This window comes from Gekko japonicus, unplaced genomic scaffold (assembly GCF_001447785.1).
Source record: "Gekko japonicus isolate JY-2015 unplaced genomic scaffold, Gekko_japonicus_V1.1 scaffold368, whole genome shotgun sequence".
Taxonomy (NCBI): domain Eukaryota; kingdom Metazoa; phylum Chordata; class Lepidosauria; order Squamata; family Gekkonidae; genus Gekko; species Gekko japonicus.
Window position 1 is genome coordinate 542150 of NW_015176462.1, and position 18705 is coordinate 560854.

The 18705-nt window shown below is 42.0% G+C and overlaps 1 protein-coding gene across 1 annotated transcript in view; it reads left to right on the forward strand.

Annotated features, from left to right (window-relative positions):
* The window catches only part of CEP128 (centrosomal protein 128kDa), a 334110-nt gene that overhangs the window by 74904 nt on the left and 240501 nt on the right, over window positions 1–18705 (forward strand). The window contains exon 12 of the mRNA XM_015427028.1: window positions 3607–3758. Coding sequence (XP_015282514.1) covers window positions 3607–3758 — 152 coding nt within the window. The remainder of the gene's footprint in view (window positions 1–3606; window positions 3759–18705) is intronic.

An 18705-nucleotide genomic window follows, 5' to 3' on the forward strand; every position in this document is an offset into this window, starting at 1 on the left:
CCTGCCCGTGTGACAGGGGCCATTGTACATTTTCCATTCATGTCAATGGGGCTGGTGCAGGAGCTCCATGTGGCCAGTCACTGGAATCAAATGGGGGCTGTATATCAACTGTGCTCGGTAGATTTGTCCCATGTGGCCCTGAACAAATCAATATGGTTTGATCTCGAAATGTGCCTTACTAGTATGCTTAAAATGTCTATAAATATCTGCTTCCCTTCAGAGCTTTTATGTTATTTTTATAGCCTGACAATTTAATAATAAGATGTTTCTAAATGAGTTGAGAAACAAAATTTCCGTGCTGAGCCTTCTGATATTGTTGTTCCTTGATCCAGATCTCCTGCTGTTTGTGGAAACTTTGTGATTATTTAATTGCCCCAATACAATATGGATGGGACTGTGGCTCAATGGTAGAGCATCTGGTTGGCCTATCTGCTTGGTAGAGCATCAGTTTTCAGCATCTCTAGTTAAAAGGATCAGGTAGTAGGTGATATGGTAGATCACAGACCATGATAGATTGATGGTCTGCCTTTAAGAACTGTTGTTCTTGTTCTAGAGTCTTTTCTTCCTGCATTTCTTCGTTTTCTTGAGTTTCGGGGCGGCTACTCCTTTCTCCGATTATTCTGGTGATGTGGAAGTAGTGCTTTTTGAATCTTGTGAGTAGGATTCTTCTTCTTCCTCCTCCTCCTGATCTGGTTTTGGGTTCTTTTCTTTCTTATTTTTGAGTTGAACATTTGGTCCATAAATTTTTCCGTTTTTGGAACACAGTCAATTTTGTATTTTTTATCCAGATAATTGAAGCTCAGTCCTTCTGGGAATAACCATCTGTATGGTACGCCCTTTTTTTTCAGAGTGAGAGTAAGCAACCTGTATAGTTTCCTCCGTTTTCTGACTTCAAAAGGAATGTCTTTTAGTATTTTTATTTCTTCATTCTTAATTTTTAAGGGTTTTCCCATTCTAGATTTTAACACCAGTTCTCTGGTAGATCATTTCGTGAATTTTAAATAGGTTTCCCCTGGGAGTTTATTTTTCTTTATAAAATCTGGGTAAGTCCTGTAGGCTACATCCATCTCTTTCAATAGGTCTTCCTGTTTGTAATCCATTAATGGAGCCAAAGCCTCCGCCAAAAGCTCTTTTAAGTCCTCGTTCTTCTCTTCAGGGATCCCATGGAAGCGTAGAACATACGTAGATCTTTCCAGATGGAGCTGTATTAATTGCATTTTATCGGAGGATCTTTCTTTCTCTGCTTCATCTACTCTCTTGTTGATACTCTCAGTCTGTTTTTCCATTTTTTTCAACGTTTTCCTGGATAATTAGGTTCTTTTATCCATTTGATTCAGTTGTTTTTGAACACTGTCCAGTTTGGCGTTGAGGTTATGAAGGACTCACACGAGACACGATATTTGAGGGAGAAGAATCTGTCTGCTGCTTAAAAGCAGCAAGAGTTTATTTATACACATTCTGCCCCCCACCGTGAGGTGAGGCTGTTGGCTTGAACATACAGAAACAGGGAAAAACAGATACTTAGACAGAATGCCTAAAATGCTTGCACAGCATCTTAAGACTTGCTTGCAGTTTCAGGATGGGCAAAGGTCAGGACTGTTAGTGTACGAAAGTCACTGATCAACCCTATGTTTACAGAGTCTGGATGTGGCCCAGAACCAAGATTGGTGTGCCATATTGCTGATTCTTACCCACAAGGTTAGTCATCTGTTCCATTAGGGGGCAGAGTGCATTTGCTAACAGTAAAGAAAAGTCTGTAGTTACTTCCTGGTTCTGAGAGGGAGTCGTTGGTATGTTATTTCTGGTCACCAGTTTTTTCTCCGGCGCCCTCCGTCCTCTCCCAGCCATAATATCAAGAAGTAAGTTTTCTAAAACAAGGCAAAAGTTATACGATTTAAATCCACTTTGTATATATTGGCAGTTTTTGCATTTGCTTAACTTCTTATGCGCTTATTTTAGCTCTAAGTCTTTTGATTTCCGATTTAAAACCGCTTTTAAATCTTTTTCAAAAGGGGGGGGAGGTGCTTGGTCCCTTTCCCTCCATGCTTCAAACTTAGGCGCTTTCAATTACTACCAAGGTCCATTTGCTTTTTCACCTGAGCATTGCTTAACTCACAGTTTGGAGACCTGGAGATCTTTTGGAAGCATTTTAAAGTTTCGATTGTGGTCGCTTGCTCCGGCAGTCGTCTCTAAGTGCCATATTGGCTCCATGGCGATGGTACCTTTTGGGGATAAGGTGAGCCTCAATTCCTTGGCCATCGCCTTGGGAGAGGCTCTCCTCAGCTCCCCAGGCTGAGGGTGTCTTACAGAGACCCCGGGGATGTCCGGGACGAACTCGGACCCCTCCCATCAGCCAGGTCTCGGCACGTCCCCATCGGAGCAAGACAGGACGCGTCTAAGCGGCGAAACGCTTAAACCGGAAGTCCCCGAGTTTCTTCCTGAGTGCTTTCCTCAACCAACTAGCTCCCTGTGCTTGTTACCTTGCATATTAAAGCTCTGACAAAATCACTTAAATGTAGACAGAAAAAGGACACTCCCAGAAATGCAATTTGTAGTCTGAAAATGAGAGTTTACAATTACTTAGTGGCAACTATCCACCACTGAAGAAGATGGATTATCCAGCGTTTCTCTCCATGGTCCTGCAAATGGACAAAATCAACAACTGCCCACAGGTGCTTATTCTCTGTTGTGGCCCCCAGTTTATGGAACGGCCAGCCTTTTGAGGTCAGGAAGGCTCTTACTCTCCAGGCATTCTACAAACTATGCAAAATTGAATTTTTCAGGTGGGCTTTTATGCAGGGGTAATGGTTCATTAAGATGCTTTGGTAAAAGGACAGGGACTGTGGACCGTACTACTGTGTACAGTATGCCCTGACTGTTGCTGCTGGTATGATCATACTATGTAATTTCTGCATCATTAGCATGTCATTTTAATGCTAATGCTTATGCTGTGTTTCAGTTCTGTCTTCAGATGTCTCTGGTTTCAGATTTCTGGAATCCCAAACCCTATTGCATTGTTTATTGGATGCCCCATTGTGTTGATTGTGTTGACTTACACTGTGTAATCTGCCTTGGCTCTCAGTGAGAAAGGCAGACAATATATAACATAAATATCCCATCTAATGTTGTAATACAGGTGGCTGCCACTGTTTGAGCACTGATTTGAGTGTGCCCGTTTATTATACAGGACATTCCACCATTCGCCACATGCAGCCTCTCTTACAATAAAGAGCAGTATATTTGTTCTCCCTTCTCTCACTTTCCCAGTTGCTTAGTTTCTGGCATGCTGCAGTCACTGCCTTCGTTCTGCATTGTATCCCCTGTTTTTCTGGTCCCCTTAGTCTCCCCCCTGCACTCTCCAAGGCTGGTTCAAGGATTATGAGGGACAGGAAGAGAGTCCAACCCATTGCCTCATTTCCCCTGACCTGAAGCTACAGAAGCTGCCCCAAACTAGTTCAAAGTCTTGTTTTTTGATAGTCCTAGAATTCATCACCACTTCGACATTCTAAAAAAGTGAAAGCACAGAACAGATTATGTATGTGTACAAATCTTTTTTTTTAAATTGTACATTGTTTCTGTTTCCACATTTTGTCTTCTGTGTTCCAGTGGTTGATCAGGACAAACAAGATATGGAGAAACAGATCTGGGAATTGAGAGCAAAGCTCAGTCATAGTGCTGTCATGTCAGAGATAGAGGAGTTAAAGCGATGCATTGAGCGCAAGGACAAAGAGAAGGCACAGCTTGGAATGAAAATAGAGGTAACTCTTTTCACATTGTGACATTATATATGAAAGAGCTTGCTGCATTAAGGTCTACTTGTCACAGTCAGCCGATAAGATGTTACGCTCATATAAAGGCTGGGCCACTTCACAATGTTGGTGAGGGCTTGCATGACTGAATACTCCCCTGAGGTAGGAGAAGAGAGATTCCCAAACCTAGAGCACCAGTGTATCAGGGTGAACGCTAGGCCAGAACCCTTCTCCTTGATGTCTGGTTTCCTGCATGCAGGGACTATTAAGAATTTCTATTGATGAGTCTACAGTCTTTCAGGTCCCACCTGCAATCTGCAGTGGGACACTCTAGAGATGGGTCTATCCTTTAACTTACTACTGGTGAAATAGCAGAGGGAATGTATGTTTTGCTAAATTACGAGTGGTTTGTCACATCCCCCCGGCATGTCAGTTTATTGACGAAACTAACGTTAAGCTGTATCAATGCAACAAGGCCAAATATCTCATGCTGCAATTTCCAACTCTGTAGTCAAACTGGTGATCCCCATGTAATAGAAAAAACAAGTGTGATAACACAGTACACTGTAATCATGAAAGAAGCGAGCACTGTAAATAACACAGACCAAAGAGTGCCGTAGTAATATACACAAAAGTGAAACCGTTTATATAACAGGATAACACAATACCAACAAGGAATAACAAGGAACCACATGTATTAGTAATAGCAAAATTATGGCCTCAGTCACACGGGCAGGAAACTGCGGGGGAGAAGTGTGGCTGTTTGCCCTGGGGCAAACTACTGCGCAGTTAAGCGATCAGACCTCCCATGGAGGTCCTGTGGAGGTACCGTGGAGGTTCCATGGCAAGGGAGAGGTGCTGATCACAGGACAAGCCGGCGCGCAACGAAGAAGCGCACGCTGCGGCAAACTGTTTTGTTTTTGTGTGTACATGACAAATGCGCATGCTCCGTTGGGTACGTGTGCGCATCCACAGAGACTTGGACAAAAAAAACCACCTTATGTGCAAGGGGACACGGGCGGGCGCCGGATGCCACCGGAAACGCGATCAGACGCCCGCCCTTGCCCCGCAGTTTCTGGAAACTAGTACCTCCGAGGTACTAGTTTTTTGCCACGCAGTTTCGGCTGGAAGCCTCGGTTGAGCCACGGGAGTGCTACGCTTCCCAGATGTGCTGGTGAGATCGCGCCCGGAAACTCCGCCTGTTTTCCGTCTCACTTGTGTGGCTTCTGTTCCGTGTGACCGCAGCCTATATCATGTAATACACAAGTACATAAGTAGTACAGAGGAAACAGAAGACACAGGACGAAGACTCCGGATTTCAATCTTTGTTTCAATAGTTCTTCTTCAAAAACTTCATCATGCTTCATAAAGCACTCATAGTGTACAGAAGCCTTCAAAACAGTGTATACAGGCAAAAATCCAATCCTTATATCAAAACAGTCAAAACCAGACACATGATCAGCAATAGAACATTTTCTTATATAGTCAAGCTGGCACAAAATTTTCTTATATAGCCTTATATAGTCAAGCTGATAGAAAATGTTCTATTGCTGATTGGGTGTCCGGTTTTGGCTGTTTTGATATAAGGATTGGATTTTTGCCCGTATATACTGTTTTGAAGGCTTCTATACACTATGAGTGCTTTATGAAGTATGATGAAGTTTTTGAAGAAGAACTATTGAAACAAAGATTGAAATCCGGAGTCTTTGTCCTGTGTCTTCTGTTTCCTCTGTACTACTTATGTACTTGTGTATTACATGATGTAATTTTGCTATTACTAATACATGTGGTTCCTTGTTGTTCCTTGTTAGTATTGTGTTATCCTGTTATATAAACGGTCTCACTTTTGTGTATATTACTTGGACACTTTTTGGTCTGCGTTATTTACAGTCCTTGCTTGTTTCATGATCCCCATGTAATGCCAAATAATATGATTTTGTCTGGAAAAGTAATGTGTTGTGGTAGCCAGCTGATTTAGCTCTCCAGTGGCTGTAGGCACACACCTTGGATTTCTCATAATGATCTGGACATCATTCCTCCATTGCAAAAGTCATGCAAAAATGCTGAGTGGTGTTTGGCCAATTGGATATGCCCTGGCCCAAACATCCATGTATTGGCTGACACCTGAATCAGAATTAAATTATACGTGTTTTGTTTGACACTAAGCCTGCATTCAACAAAGCAGCAAAGTGGGGGAGGACAGAATGCCACTGGGGAGATTTGACATCATTTGTAACTCCCCCCCCCCATTTTATTTTAATTTGGTATTTTTGTTGCTGTTTATTGATTTTGTTACCTTACTTTAGAGGGGAGGGCCAGAAATATACATAGTACTCAATGTGAATCCATGAGATTCATTGTGTTTTTCATGCAACGTATCAAAAATTATGATCTTGGTAAGATTTATTTATTTGACATGAGCTTCTGTTAGTTTAGATGCTTCAAACCAGATTCGCACAGCAAATGGTTTCATTTAAAAAGTCCACCAAAAAAAGGAAGAGCATAGAAAGGACTGGTGCACTACAAATATCACTAAAGAATGATGTCAGAATAAAATTGGCTTCCTTTAAGGGCTGGGGAGGATGAGGCCTTCCTGACCCTCTCAGGAAGGCTGTTCAATAGGTGTGTGAGCAACAGTGGAGGAAGCTCTTGAGCAAGTAATTACCAAATGAACTTGCTGTAGTGAAATCCCTGACTGAAAGAACTGGTGAGCTAACCAAGGCTAGCACCCAGGGCCATGAATGCTGAAGCATGAACCTTTTATAAATTTGGTTAAGAATTTTTTAAAATGTGATTTAAAAAAAAATATATATTATTGAATGCAGCTGTTGTTCTTTGAAGCTCAGGGTTTCAGTGAATCAAATTTAGTATAAACAGGCAATCATTAGAACAAGCACTATTTAATTTGGCACAATAGTGCATCTAGAGGTAATGCTTAATTTCCTTTATAATTACGTGGTTAGATTTGTATTGAGAGCTGCTGACTTGCTCAGAGGGCTGTTCAGAATATGTCACAATTTTGCAATAAGGCTGTCAAATCTAATTCCAATAAGAACATGCATGTGGTAATATAACCCAGAATTCTTTTGGGGTACAAAATGCTCATTGTTGTAAAACCAGTTTGAAAAAATCTTTAATTTGTTTTTTTGGCGGAGGTCGATATTCATAGCTTCCTTGCTTCTGATTAAAGGAATAAAATTGAATATAATGAAAAATTAATACTCTTCCTAAATATTTCAAAAATTAACAGTGCACAAGAGAGATTACCTGCTGAAGTGTTGAAATCACTGATTACATTGTGTTCATTTTACTGCTGTTACCTTTGAATATAACAAGAATGCCAAATAAAGTAATATAAGCAAGGAAAGCAATGTTGGTTTTTAAGAGCTTAATTTTTTTGGCAGATCACTGTCTAGATGCTACTTAGATCCTGGACAAATTCCAGTAATATAACTGTTCTCTTTAATTTTTAAAAAAGGTAAAAAATGGTTGATGGGTGGCCTGCTTTTTGTACGTTTTTTCATCCGCAGACTTAGAGGTTTGTGTCATTGAAATGAATCTCTTAATATACATTTTGCTACCTGTTGTTACCCTTCAAGGAAGGCAGTAGCAGCTACAGGAGGCTAAGAGGAATGGATAACTTCCTTTTCAATGCAACAATAAGCTGCGAAAGGCTGTGAACTCAAAACCTACAGGAATAATACTGTGTCCCATCTATGGAGTACCACTTTCAGTGGTAAATCTAGGGTGTGTGTGTTTTCTGTCTAATGAAGCTGGGCAAGCTAGTTTCAGACAAGCAAAGTTGTGTGTGAATAGGGTTGCCAGCCTCCAGGTGGGGCCTGGGGATCTCCCGCTTTTACAACTGATCCCCAGCCGAAAGAGATCAGCTCCCCTGGAGAAAATGGCTGCTTTGGAGGGTGAACTCAATGGCATTGTACTGTGCTGAGGCCCCTCCCCTCCCCAAACCCCGCCCTCTCCTGGCTCCACCCCCAAAGTCTCCAGGTATTTTCCAAACCAGACTTGGCAACCCTATGTGATGATGTTGATGACTAGGAGGGAGTGGCACATCTTCTGAAGTGTGTGAGATGTGTTCCTTCTGATTGTCTGTGTCGATAGCCCAGCAACATGGCTTTCAAGGTGGGATTCTCCAGTTTTGGATCAGGCTAGGTCACACTGTCAGTTTGCCTTGACCACATGCAGTCACAGCCCATACTTTTCTGGCATAAGTGAGAACAGCCAGATCCCTCCTAAAACACATAGGTATCTCTCCCCTCCCCCATAAAAAAGAACAGACATGTGATCTATATATCATAGAGATACAGTCAGCAAAACTTCTCAGGATTGCTCTAGCTTGGGAAAATGTAACTGTAATTATATAAAATGTTACTGCTGGTTTGTACTGACATTTCTCCATCTGAGGGAGTGTCTGGAGATTAGGAATAGCTCAGATTTCTGGATTTAAAAAAATGAAACAGCTTGAACATCTGAGCGTGTTGCTGAATGTGTCTGTGTACATCTCAGTTTGTGCCAACAGAGGCTTTGTACGGGGCTACAGTCAGTTCAGACCCCCACTCCCTGTGCATTGATTTACTGCATGGGAGGGGAGAACAGGTAAGAGCACGCTGGCCTCTCCCCAACCCATGTGTCAGCATGCTTGTGCCCCCTTTCCCCACCCTACATGGTGAGTCAACGTGTGTGGGTGGGACATCATCTACACTGACCTACTGTGAATGAAAAGAAGTATGTGTGTGAAAGAATAGTTAAGTAGGGGTGTGCAGCAGTGTTCCCTCTAAACTGAGTTAGTGTGAGCTAGCTCACAGTTTTTTAGCCTCTGGCTCATACATTTTTGTCTTAGCTCAGGAAGGCTGGCTCCAGAGCAAACTAATTCATGCAGTAGTCAAATTACCTGCTCACAACTTTAATGGCAGCAGCTCACAAGACTCCATAGCTTAGAGGGAACATTGGTGTGCAGTCAGATCTACCTGAGTTGAAAATATACCCGAAAAATACCTTATTGGTATATTTTAGCTTCCCAGCTATATCTGGGTTTTCTCAGGAAAACCGGGGGGAAAATCCCAAGAATATCCCAGATATATTTGGGAATTTCAGGTAGATCTGAAAACACTGGAAAGGTAGGAGCAGATTGCTCACGCCTCTCAGCTGTTTATTGGGCAGGCTTATGCAATCCCTGTAAACTTTAAAGGGTCTGCAGAAGTCAGCCCGAGGATCAGCCTTGGTGGTGAGGTGTTGAGAGCTCCCTGCCGGTGCAGCTCTCCACTGCATTGTCTTAAACCGGGCGGGAGGAGAGGACAGCCCAACTGGGATGAATGAATGAATGAATTTTATTGTTACAGCACATAGCCAGCAATTATAAAAAACCATAAAAGTAACTTACAATAACCAAATGGTAGAACTACTTTAAAAACAAGAAGGTTACTAAGGAACATTAAGCGGTCATTTTGATCACTAAAACCAGACTTAAGAATACGCTGCAATGGAATACATTTAAAGGAGTAAAATAGAATGACAAAAAAGGCAATAAGATTTAAAATCAAAAAGTCCAATCCCAAGTGACAACCAGAACACTGATGAGCTTTTACGGCCAAGGAGCAAAATTTTGCAATGTCTGGATTTCAATATCTAAAATATCCAGATGGTGAATCTATTTATGTAAAATTATACAAGCATTTTAAAATCTAAAACCAACAATACAATGTAAAAAGGACATAATTTAGTCTTAAAAAGATAAAAGACTGAGAATTAAAAAGTCAGTTATTTGGGAGGGAATCTAACCCAAATGGCTATCTGAACACTGATGAGCTTTTACAACCAGAAAACAGAATTTTGCTATCTGGTGTATCGCTGTATGGTCAGGATTTAAAAGTAATTTCTCTATCTTATCCTGATCAGAGGAGCCAACCAAGAGAGGACCAATACATTTTGTGCGAGCTTCGTTATATAATGGGCATCTCAGGAAGACATGTTCCTGGGATTCTATCTCCCCAGACGCACACATGCATAGCCTCTCATTTCGGGGAGTTTTCTTGAATTTACCCTCGAGAACTGCAGAAGGTAAAGCAGAGCATCTAGCCAGCGTATACGCCCTCCTAAGTTTATTTGACTCCAGAATGGATAAGTAAGGGGCTTGAGCAACAATATATTTACTACTGTAAGGCGCTAAAAAGGCAGGGGTCGCCTGTACGTCCAGTTGGCGTTCAATATCTTCAATCCTCTGCCTGACCACTAGCTTAGCTTGAGCATCCCCCCTTTCCAAAAGCTCTTTGGGTGAAAACCCTAGTAGTGTAATTTTCCGAATAGTATGGGTCAGCCATTTAGATTGGTAATCGTCAGTCAGGATTAAGGGCACAAGGCCACATGGATTTAGGTTTATCTTTAACCAAAGAAAAATAGAGTGCAAGGTGATCTTGGCTTCAACTTTCATCATGCCAGTCTCTAGCCGTACCATTGCATTTGTAACACACCTTGGGACTTGGAGCACTGATCTCAAGAATTTCGATTGAACCAGCTCTAGTGGGGCATAGCAAGAAGATGTCGCTCCCAGTAGCGTCCCATAGAGCATCTGGGCTAATGTTTTAGCCTTAAAGAGTTTCAGTGCTGCTGGCACAAAATAGCCCCCTGTAGAACGGTAGAACTTGAGAATACCTTGGGCGGATTTATCACCCGTACATGCTGCTGCCTGAGTCCAACTGGGATCTCTGTGCCTGAAAGTTTTGAGAACAAATGCTATTAAAACAGGAAATGAGTGCTGCAGCAAGATTCCTAACACCGTTTTGAGCATGCAGCGGACTTCACTATCCTTGTGAGCTTAGTTCCCCATTTATACATTACCTCTTGTAAGGTGTTGTGGACTGTGTTGAGGAACATGATAGAGGCAGCATCATTCTGATGTCTAACAAGGGCTGCGGTCACACGGAACAGAAGCCACACAAGTGAGACGGAAAACAGGCGGAGTTTCCGAGCGCGATCTCACCAGCACATCTGGGAAGCGTAGCACTCCCGTGGCTCAACCGAGGCTTCCAGCCGAAACTGCGTGGCAAAAAACTAGTACCTCGGAGGTACTAGTTTCCGGAAACTGCGGGGCAAGGGCGGGCGTCTGATCGCGTTTCCGGTGGCATCCGGCGCCCGCCCATGTCCCCTTGCAAATAAGGTGTTTTTTTTTGTCCAAGTCTCTGTGGATGCGCACACGCACCCAACGGAGCATGCGCATTTGTCGTGTATACACAAAACAAAAACAGTTTGCCGCGGCGCGCGCTTCTTCGTTGCGCGCCGGCTTGTCCTGTGATCAGCACCTCTCCCTTGCCATGGAACCTCCACGGTACCTCCACAGGCCCTCCACGGGAGGTCTGATCGCGTAACCGCGCAGTAGTTTGCCCCAGGGCAAACAGCCACGCTTCTCCCCCGCAGTTTCCTGCCCGTGTGACCGGGGCCAAGATAATTTTATTGAAGTAAGATACAAAGTTGTCAATTACTTTTCCTACCACATTACTTTCTTCTATGAATGTGTGTGCAACGGTTTGGAAGTCTTTGAAGGAAGAGGACTCAAAGATTCTTTGAGAAGTGGAAGAGATTTGCACTGGTTATTCATCTGTTTCCAGGCCCAATTCAAAGTCTAAGTTCTGTTACCTAAACTGGATCTAAAGAAGGGGAATGGTTCTGGTTGTCATATCTCCCAAACAAACAATCTCAGAGCTGGAAAAAGTACAGAAAAAGGCACCCAAATTGATTAAGTGGTCAAAACACTTTTCCTATGAAGAAAGGCTAAAGAGTGTGGAGCCTTTCAGTTTACAAAGAGACATACAATGGAGTGACATGATAGAGGTTTGCAAAATTATGCATGGAGTGAAGAAATGGAGAGCATTTTTGTCCCTCTCCTATTTCGTTAACGTTTGGGTGCACCCAGTGAAGATGTGCAGTAGATTCAGGACAGATAAAAGGAAGTACTACTTTATACAATAAAATTGGGAATATAGGAATGGCCCTTTCAAGCAGTGGTTCTCAGGCTCTGGAATTCCCTCCCTTGGGATGTTTATCATTCTGTCTTCCAATACATTATGAAACCCCTTCCCCGCCACTATAAACCTGTGTCTTCGGGGGCACGTGTGCCCCACTCCCACTTTGCCAGCCAGTCTCCAGCTTTTGCTGGGCTTTTGACAGCAGATGTTGCTAGCTAACTTCATCCCTGGGTGCCTTTCCCCCCCCCCCCAGCTTGCCTTGAGTGTTTGGAAGCCCTCTTTGCCAGAAGCCTCCTGGGCAGCTTGTCTGCCTGCTGTGTAGGATGGCTCTGTGACTTGGGGAGAAGAGATAGCATCCCACCAGGCTTGGGTGCTGTCACCCCAGTGGTCTCAGAGAGGTGGGGGTTTAGTCACTGTGGATTCCTCTTGGGTATGGTAGGTGGCAGAGCGATAAGCCTGAGTATCCAGCACTGAGTAACCAGCAATACCCATTCTCCAGAAATGCCAGATAACAAAGCTTTTACTGTACTACTTTTCCCCCTGCAGCTTTTTTTCTTTGCGTTGCACTGTTTTTATAAAGTTTTAAAAGATAGTTTATCCTTTTTATTGTTATGTTTTAGACTCTTTGACAATGGGGTTAGACTGTAGTAATTCTGTATAGCATTGCACTGTGAATGTCCTAGTAATAGAAGGGTACAGTAAAAATTAATGAACAAAAGGCAACATGTAATTTTTCCCCACAGTCTAATATTTCTCCGTCATTTGGGCAATTCCACTGGATTTGTTCCTTGTCCTGATCTCTCAGTTGTTTCATTAAAATATTTCAGTATGCTCTCCAAACCAAGGTTCCTGAGTTGGTTCATGAAATGCCACAATCCAAATACATACTAGATGTCTCATCCTATTGACTGCATTGCTTTACTCTGTGTAATCCATTTTAAGTCTCTGTGAGAAAGGCAGGCTATAAATAAAGTAAATAAAATTAAAATCCAAAAATTGTTTACCACAGTCAACAACCAGTTAAAGCATCAGATAAACACTAATCATTGTTAAATGCCTAAACTAATATCCCTGCTGTATAAAAGTCAGAAGACTGGGCCCTAAAAGGAATTTCCACATGTAAGAACAAAGAAAAAGGTCCTGTCTATTATGGCTGCCCGTATCCTTGTAAATAGGGCTGGAAACAGGTGCTGTTGAGATGCTACAAATGCTATGGTCATGATTGTCCCAGGGAGCAGATGACTGGCACTCTACATTTCCAAAGATGAAAGCTAAGATGTACTGTACTAAGGCATGCATGTTTCCACTGTACAGGAGCACTAAACACTGGATGCAAGATTTTTTTTTGTTCTTTTACAAAAAGAGGTTAGGCACTTATACATTTTGTTTACCTATTTATTATGTTTTTATCCCACTCTTTTCTCTGAGGAGCTCACTGACATAGCTGCTTCACCTATCTTATGCTTTATCCTCACAACACCCTTGCGCCGGTAGATAGGCTGATAGAATAACTGGTCTAAGGTCACCCACGGCAGTGGACATTTGGACCCAGATCTTCCCATGTCTAGTCACACTCTTTATCCACCATACTATACTCATTCTCTTTTCCTTTCTTACAAAAAGGAACGCTGATACTTCTGAGGACAGACTTTGTGTCACCTAATGTGTGAACGTTTTTGAACTATCCAAAACACTCTTGATAGGGGGTGGGGAAATAGATATTTTACAGTCAACAATAAAAAAGCTAATTTAGCTTGCACTAATGTACCTTTCTAAAGTTACGGAAACCTGAAATTGGTAGATGTACTGTACATACCAAGTGCATTCATTTTGTTCTTTTAAACTGATGTTGAACCTCATTAACCTTCATAGGTTATTTGTATTCATAAGAATTCCAAGCATCCCCTAATCAATGGCGGTTGCTGATTTAATTTGTTTTTTCCTCCCATCATATCTGAGTCAACTGAACTGAAAATAAGCTCATAGTTGAATGTTTACATAATTTGAAGAGGCTGTAAGAGTCAAATTAAGTGAAGGCGGTGGAAATTGCATGATGGAATGCATGGCTGTGCATCACTACAAAGTGGTTGTCTGTGTTGTTGAGGTACTAACAGATGTCTGGTTCACGTGTAATACTTTCTGACTGACATCATAGTATAGTGGCTAGAGTGTCTGACTAGGATCTTTCAGGCTTTGATTTGACTCTCCAGTCTGCCATGGAAATTGTCCGGATGATTTTGGGTTACTCAGTCTTTCTCAGCCTAACCTACCTTACAGAGGCATTGTGTGGATAAAATGGAAGGGAAAAAGAATGATGTTGTAAACCACTTTGGGTCCCAATTGGGGAGAAAAATGGGGTAGGAATATATAAATAAATCATTATTAGCTTTGCTCCCACCCATGCTAGTTCCTCCCTCTCTTCTCTGGTTAGCATGAAGACTTTTATTGCTAGCCAACAATGCTCCCTCTAAACTGTGGAGTCTTGTGAGCAAAAATGCTACTTTGTGAGCCACTGGCATTGAAGTTGTGAGCAAGTGATTTGGCTACTGCATAAATTAGTTTGCTCTGGAGTCATCCTTCCTGAGCTAAGACAAAAATATGTGAGCCGGAGGCTAAAAAATTGTGAGCTAACTCTCACTAACTCAGCTTAGAGAGAACATTGCTAGCCACAGATTTTAAATTTGAGTTTGAAACCAGCATGAGACGTGGTTTTTAACCTTGTTTGAAAAATTAACTATGGGTAGCAATAACTGTGGGTATACTGGTGCAAATATAAAAGTAGCATCACAGTTAACACTAACCGGGGAAGATGGCACCTGGTATTTTTGGCCACTGTGTGACAGAGTGTTGGACTGGATGGGCCTTTGGCCTGATCCAACATTGGCGTCTCTTATGTTCTTAAGAGTCTAGGAAAGATGCATTTGAGTCCATGGAGTGCTCCAGATTGCCAAAGCATTTGCAATAAAACAGGATTTATTTTTGAGCAGACCTGCTTAGGATTGCTTTCAAAATGTCTAAATGAGACCATGTCTAAATGGCTCCATTATACTCTATGGGATCATTATAGAAAGTTCCCATAGGCTATAATGGAGAATCAAGTCAGGGGTATCTGGGAGCCTGTGGTGGTCTGCTTCCCCGCCTCCTGAGGTAGAGGCACCAAATCGGCCGCATAGCTGCTGGTGCCTCTCCTCACCACCCAAGTAACAAAAAGTTTGGACCATGTGGTCCAATTCTGTGAGACCCCAAAGGTGCCCCCATCCTCCATTATTTCCAATGAAGGGGGGAAAGGTATTTAAAGGGAACATGGTCCCTTTAAATGCCTTTTGCAATCCATGCAGTGAGTGAACTCCGAAGTAGCGAGTTCACTCGGAAGGTGTTTAAAGGGAAGGCAATTCCTTTAAACACCTTCTCCAAGTGGCACCACTTATAGAAGGTGTTTAAAGGGATTGCCTTCCCTTTAAACACCTTCTGGGTGAACTCACTGTTTCGGAGTTCATTCACAGCATCGTTTCCAAAAGGCATTTAAAGGGACCGCATTCTCTTTAAATGCTTTTTGCAAGCTGTGTCATGAGTGAACTCTGAAGCAGCAAGTTCACTCGGAAGGTGTTTAAAAGGAAGGCAATTCCTTTAAACACCAGCTATAAAACGACCCCGAAAAATCCCCCAAATATTTCAGATTGCTTTAGACAATACCGAGCTTTCTATTTGAAAAAAAATATCTGGAAAATCTGATAAGGGTTGTCTTCAAGGGGTGGCCCATGTAGAGTGTCTTGCAGTAATCTAGCCTCAAAGAGGCATGGATTTGTGTGACTAGCTCTGCTGAATTTGAGAGGGGGAGACTATTTCTGCATTAAACACAGCTGAAAAAGAGCATTTTTAACAACCAATTTGGCCTGGTTACTAACAGGGTTTGATAAAACTCCCAGACTTTGTCAAAATAAGGTGAAGTAAGCACCACTCAGCCTGCCCCCCCCCACATTAGCCTTAATGACCAGTATCACTACCACAAAAAAGGACTGCTTACTCCCATATGAACCTACCTGACTATTGTGATCATCTTCGAAGGGCCGACTTAGTCGTAACACCAAAATTATTGAATTCTCCTTTCCAGAGAGATTCCTTTGTATCCTAGCATTGTTCTCCTCCACTGGGGGAAGACTTTTGTCTGGTGTTACACAAGTGGTTCTCATTAAGCCTTCCTCCCATTCATGTGTTTATTTGTTTACGCATTCTGGTCTAATTACTTTTATATATTTGTAAGTGTTTTTAATCTTGTTTTAATGTTTTTATTTTTCGCTGCCTAAGTTGGGTTACAACTTAGCTTTAAAAGGCAGCTTTAAAATGTTTTAAATAAATAAAACATGTCTGGTCAGTTTTTGCTCATCTCTCAGCCACTTCACCACAGTAAACAGATACTGACTAAGTGTAGAGATGACTGTTTTTGGTGGTTTATCTAAGTCAGGGGTGGGCAGAAGGTCACTCGAGAGTGACCAGTCATTCTCCAAGCAATTAAAAGTAGCTCCCTAATCCTTCTCCAATGCTGCTGTAATCACTTTCTTATCTTTCTCTTTAAGCCTATCACAGCAGTTTCTCTGCTCTTTCTCTTTGGTGTGAAGGAGAAGGATGCACAGATATTAATGGGTCTTTGCTCTGGATGGGAAAATGACATCACCAGCACCTTTTCTCATCTACCTCTCCTCCTTCCTCATCTACCTCTCTACACACATGGACTCGTGCTCTGGACAGGAAAGGAGTGTGCTATCAGCTCTTTCCTCCTGCATCAAAGCTAGTATTTGCCTCTTTCCAGGAAAACATAATTATATCTTTCCCCTGCAGGGCCAGTTATATATTTTTTTTGCGGGGTAGTCATTTGCTTTGGAAAATCAGCAGAGGAAGCATTTCCCTACCTACTACAGACCTGCTTTAAAACTCTGGAGTTTTTTTGGTACAAGCTGCCATTTTGTGACTAGTTCCTGCTCCGTAACTTTGTTATGGCCTATGGCTAGCACAATAAATTTTCTTATGACTTATGACTAGATCCCGTCATGGAGCTACCATTTTGTGACTAGTATTTCCCAAGGCTCTTGGGGAATAAAGGTAAGCGGCTTCCAAAAACACAAAGGCCTTTCCTCTGCTGGTCTAAAGAGAGATAGTGCTGGGTGTTCTAATGCTGATGACCTCCCCTCTCCAAACTCTGTACAATCTCAAAAAACCCCATTGAACAAGAAACATACTGTTGATTCAGGGATGCCAACAATTACTACCTGGTTTCACCCAGACAGAAAGATGAAACCACTTTAACATAATGCCTATTAATACCTCATTCTTGTTTCAGTGCACCTGATCAAAGTAGAGTGGCCCAGTGTATCAAAGGCCACAGAAAGATTAGGCAAAATCAGCAGGCATGTTTCTTTTTTTCATCCACAAACCTAGACGCTGTGGTCTCCCAGAGCAACTAATGCAATCTTGATGTCAAAACCAGGCCTGAAGCAGACTGAAAAGGGTCTAAGACAGTTGACTCATATGACCTAGATAGCCTCTTTGAGGATAATCAAAATAGTGGTTTGTACTTAAGGAGGCGTAAACATCTGTTTAGTTTCCCAGTACCTAGTTATCTACTGGCAGAAGGTACACCTTGACAGTGATCCTGGTTTCATCTCAGGTGTGTGTTTGTGTTAAGTGCTGTCAAGTTGCTTCCAACTTATGGCAACCCTATGAATTAATGACCTCCAAAATGTCCTTTCTCACTTGGACTCAAGGCGGCAGATGACACAGGGTGAGTCAGTACAGTCAACAGGATGGGGCATTCAATAATCAATACTGCAGAATTAGGGTTGTAGAACTAGTTTAAGAACTGAACAGAAGCAAATCATAAGTATTAACATGACACATTAAAGTATGCAAAATTCCATAGCAGGACACTAGTTTCCACATGCTATACTCAGTAGACCATAGTCCCTAATAATTTTTCCAAGTAACTTTGTGAATCATTTAGTACAGTGAAGGTATATTGCCGACATAGAAATGCCCTCTTGAATAATTGTTTTGCATAGTTTGTGGAAAGCCATGAGGGTGGGAGCCTTCCTGACCTCCTCAGGTGGGCCGTTCTTTAAGTTAGGGGCCACAGTAGAGAAGGCATGTGTACAGGCAGTTGTTGATTTTGACCGTTTGCAGGTTGGCACCTGCAGAAGACCATACTCCAATGAGTGAAGCTGTCATGGCAGAGCATAGGGGGAAAGGCAGTCTCACAGATGAGAATCCAAGGCCAAGAAAGGCTTTGTATGTGATAGCTAATGTCTTAATTTGAGCCTGGGAACTGATGGGTGGCCAGTGAAGTGCCTGAAGGATGATCCTGTTTCTGTTCAGTTTCTGTTCAAGTGAGAGACTTTTTTGACTTAGGCTTTCGTTTTATTTAGTTATTTATTCAATTTATACCCCGCCCTCCCCGCCAAAGCAGGCTCAGGGTGGCTTACAAAGGATAAAACATAAAAACAATTATAACATAGGTAAAACCATATAAACAATCTGATATCATAAAGTGCTAGCTAGTTTATGTCAGATAGTTATGTCAGACATAAGGTTATTTTGACAAGTTGGCCATGGAAATTACCAGACGTGTGTGGTCATGTTGGACTACAGAGTCCAATTTCATTTAATGCAATCTTATGACTTGACCTGTCAATCTTCGCTTTTATAAGATTTAGTATTTATGATTGTAATAACCAGTATATTAGACAGGCAGTATTCTATTTTTCATCCTTAAAACCTTTTGGTTTTGGAATGGAAAACAGATTTTCTTAACCTTAAAATACTTATTTTTTTAACTTTTTGCCTTGGAATAAAAAACCCCAGTAATTAGTGGACAGTATTATTTTTGGGGTAACGGCAAGCACCAGATATATTCCCAGCAACGTTGCAGAATATTCCAGCTGTGTGGTTTGTATATTGTAGGATAAGTGTGGCCAGAAACACAACCTGACTGA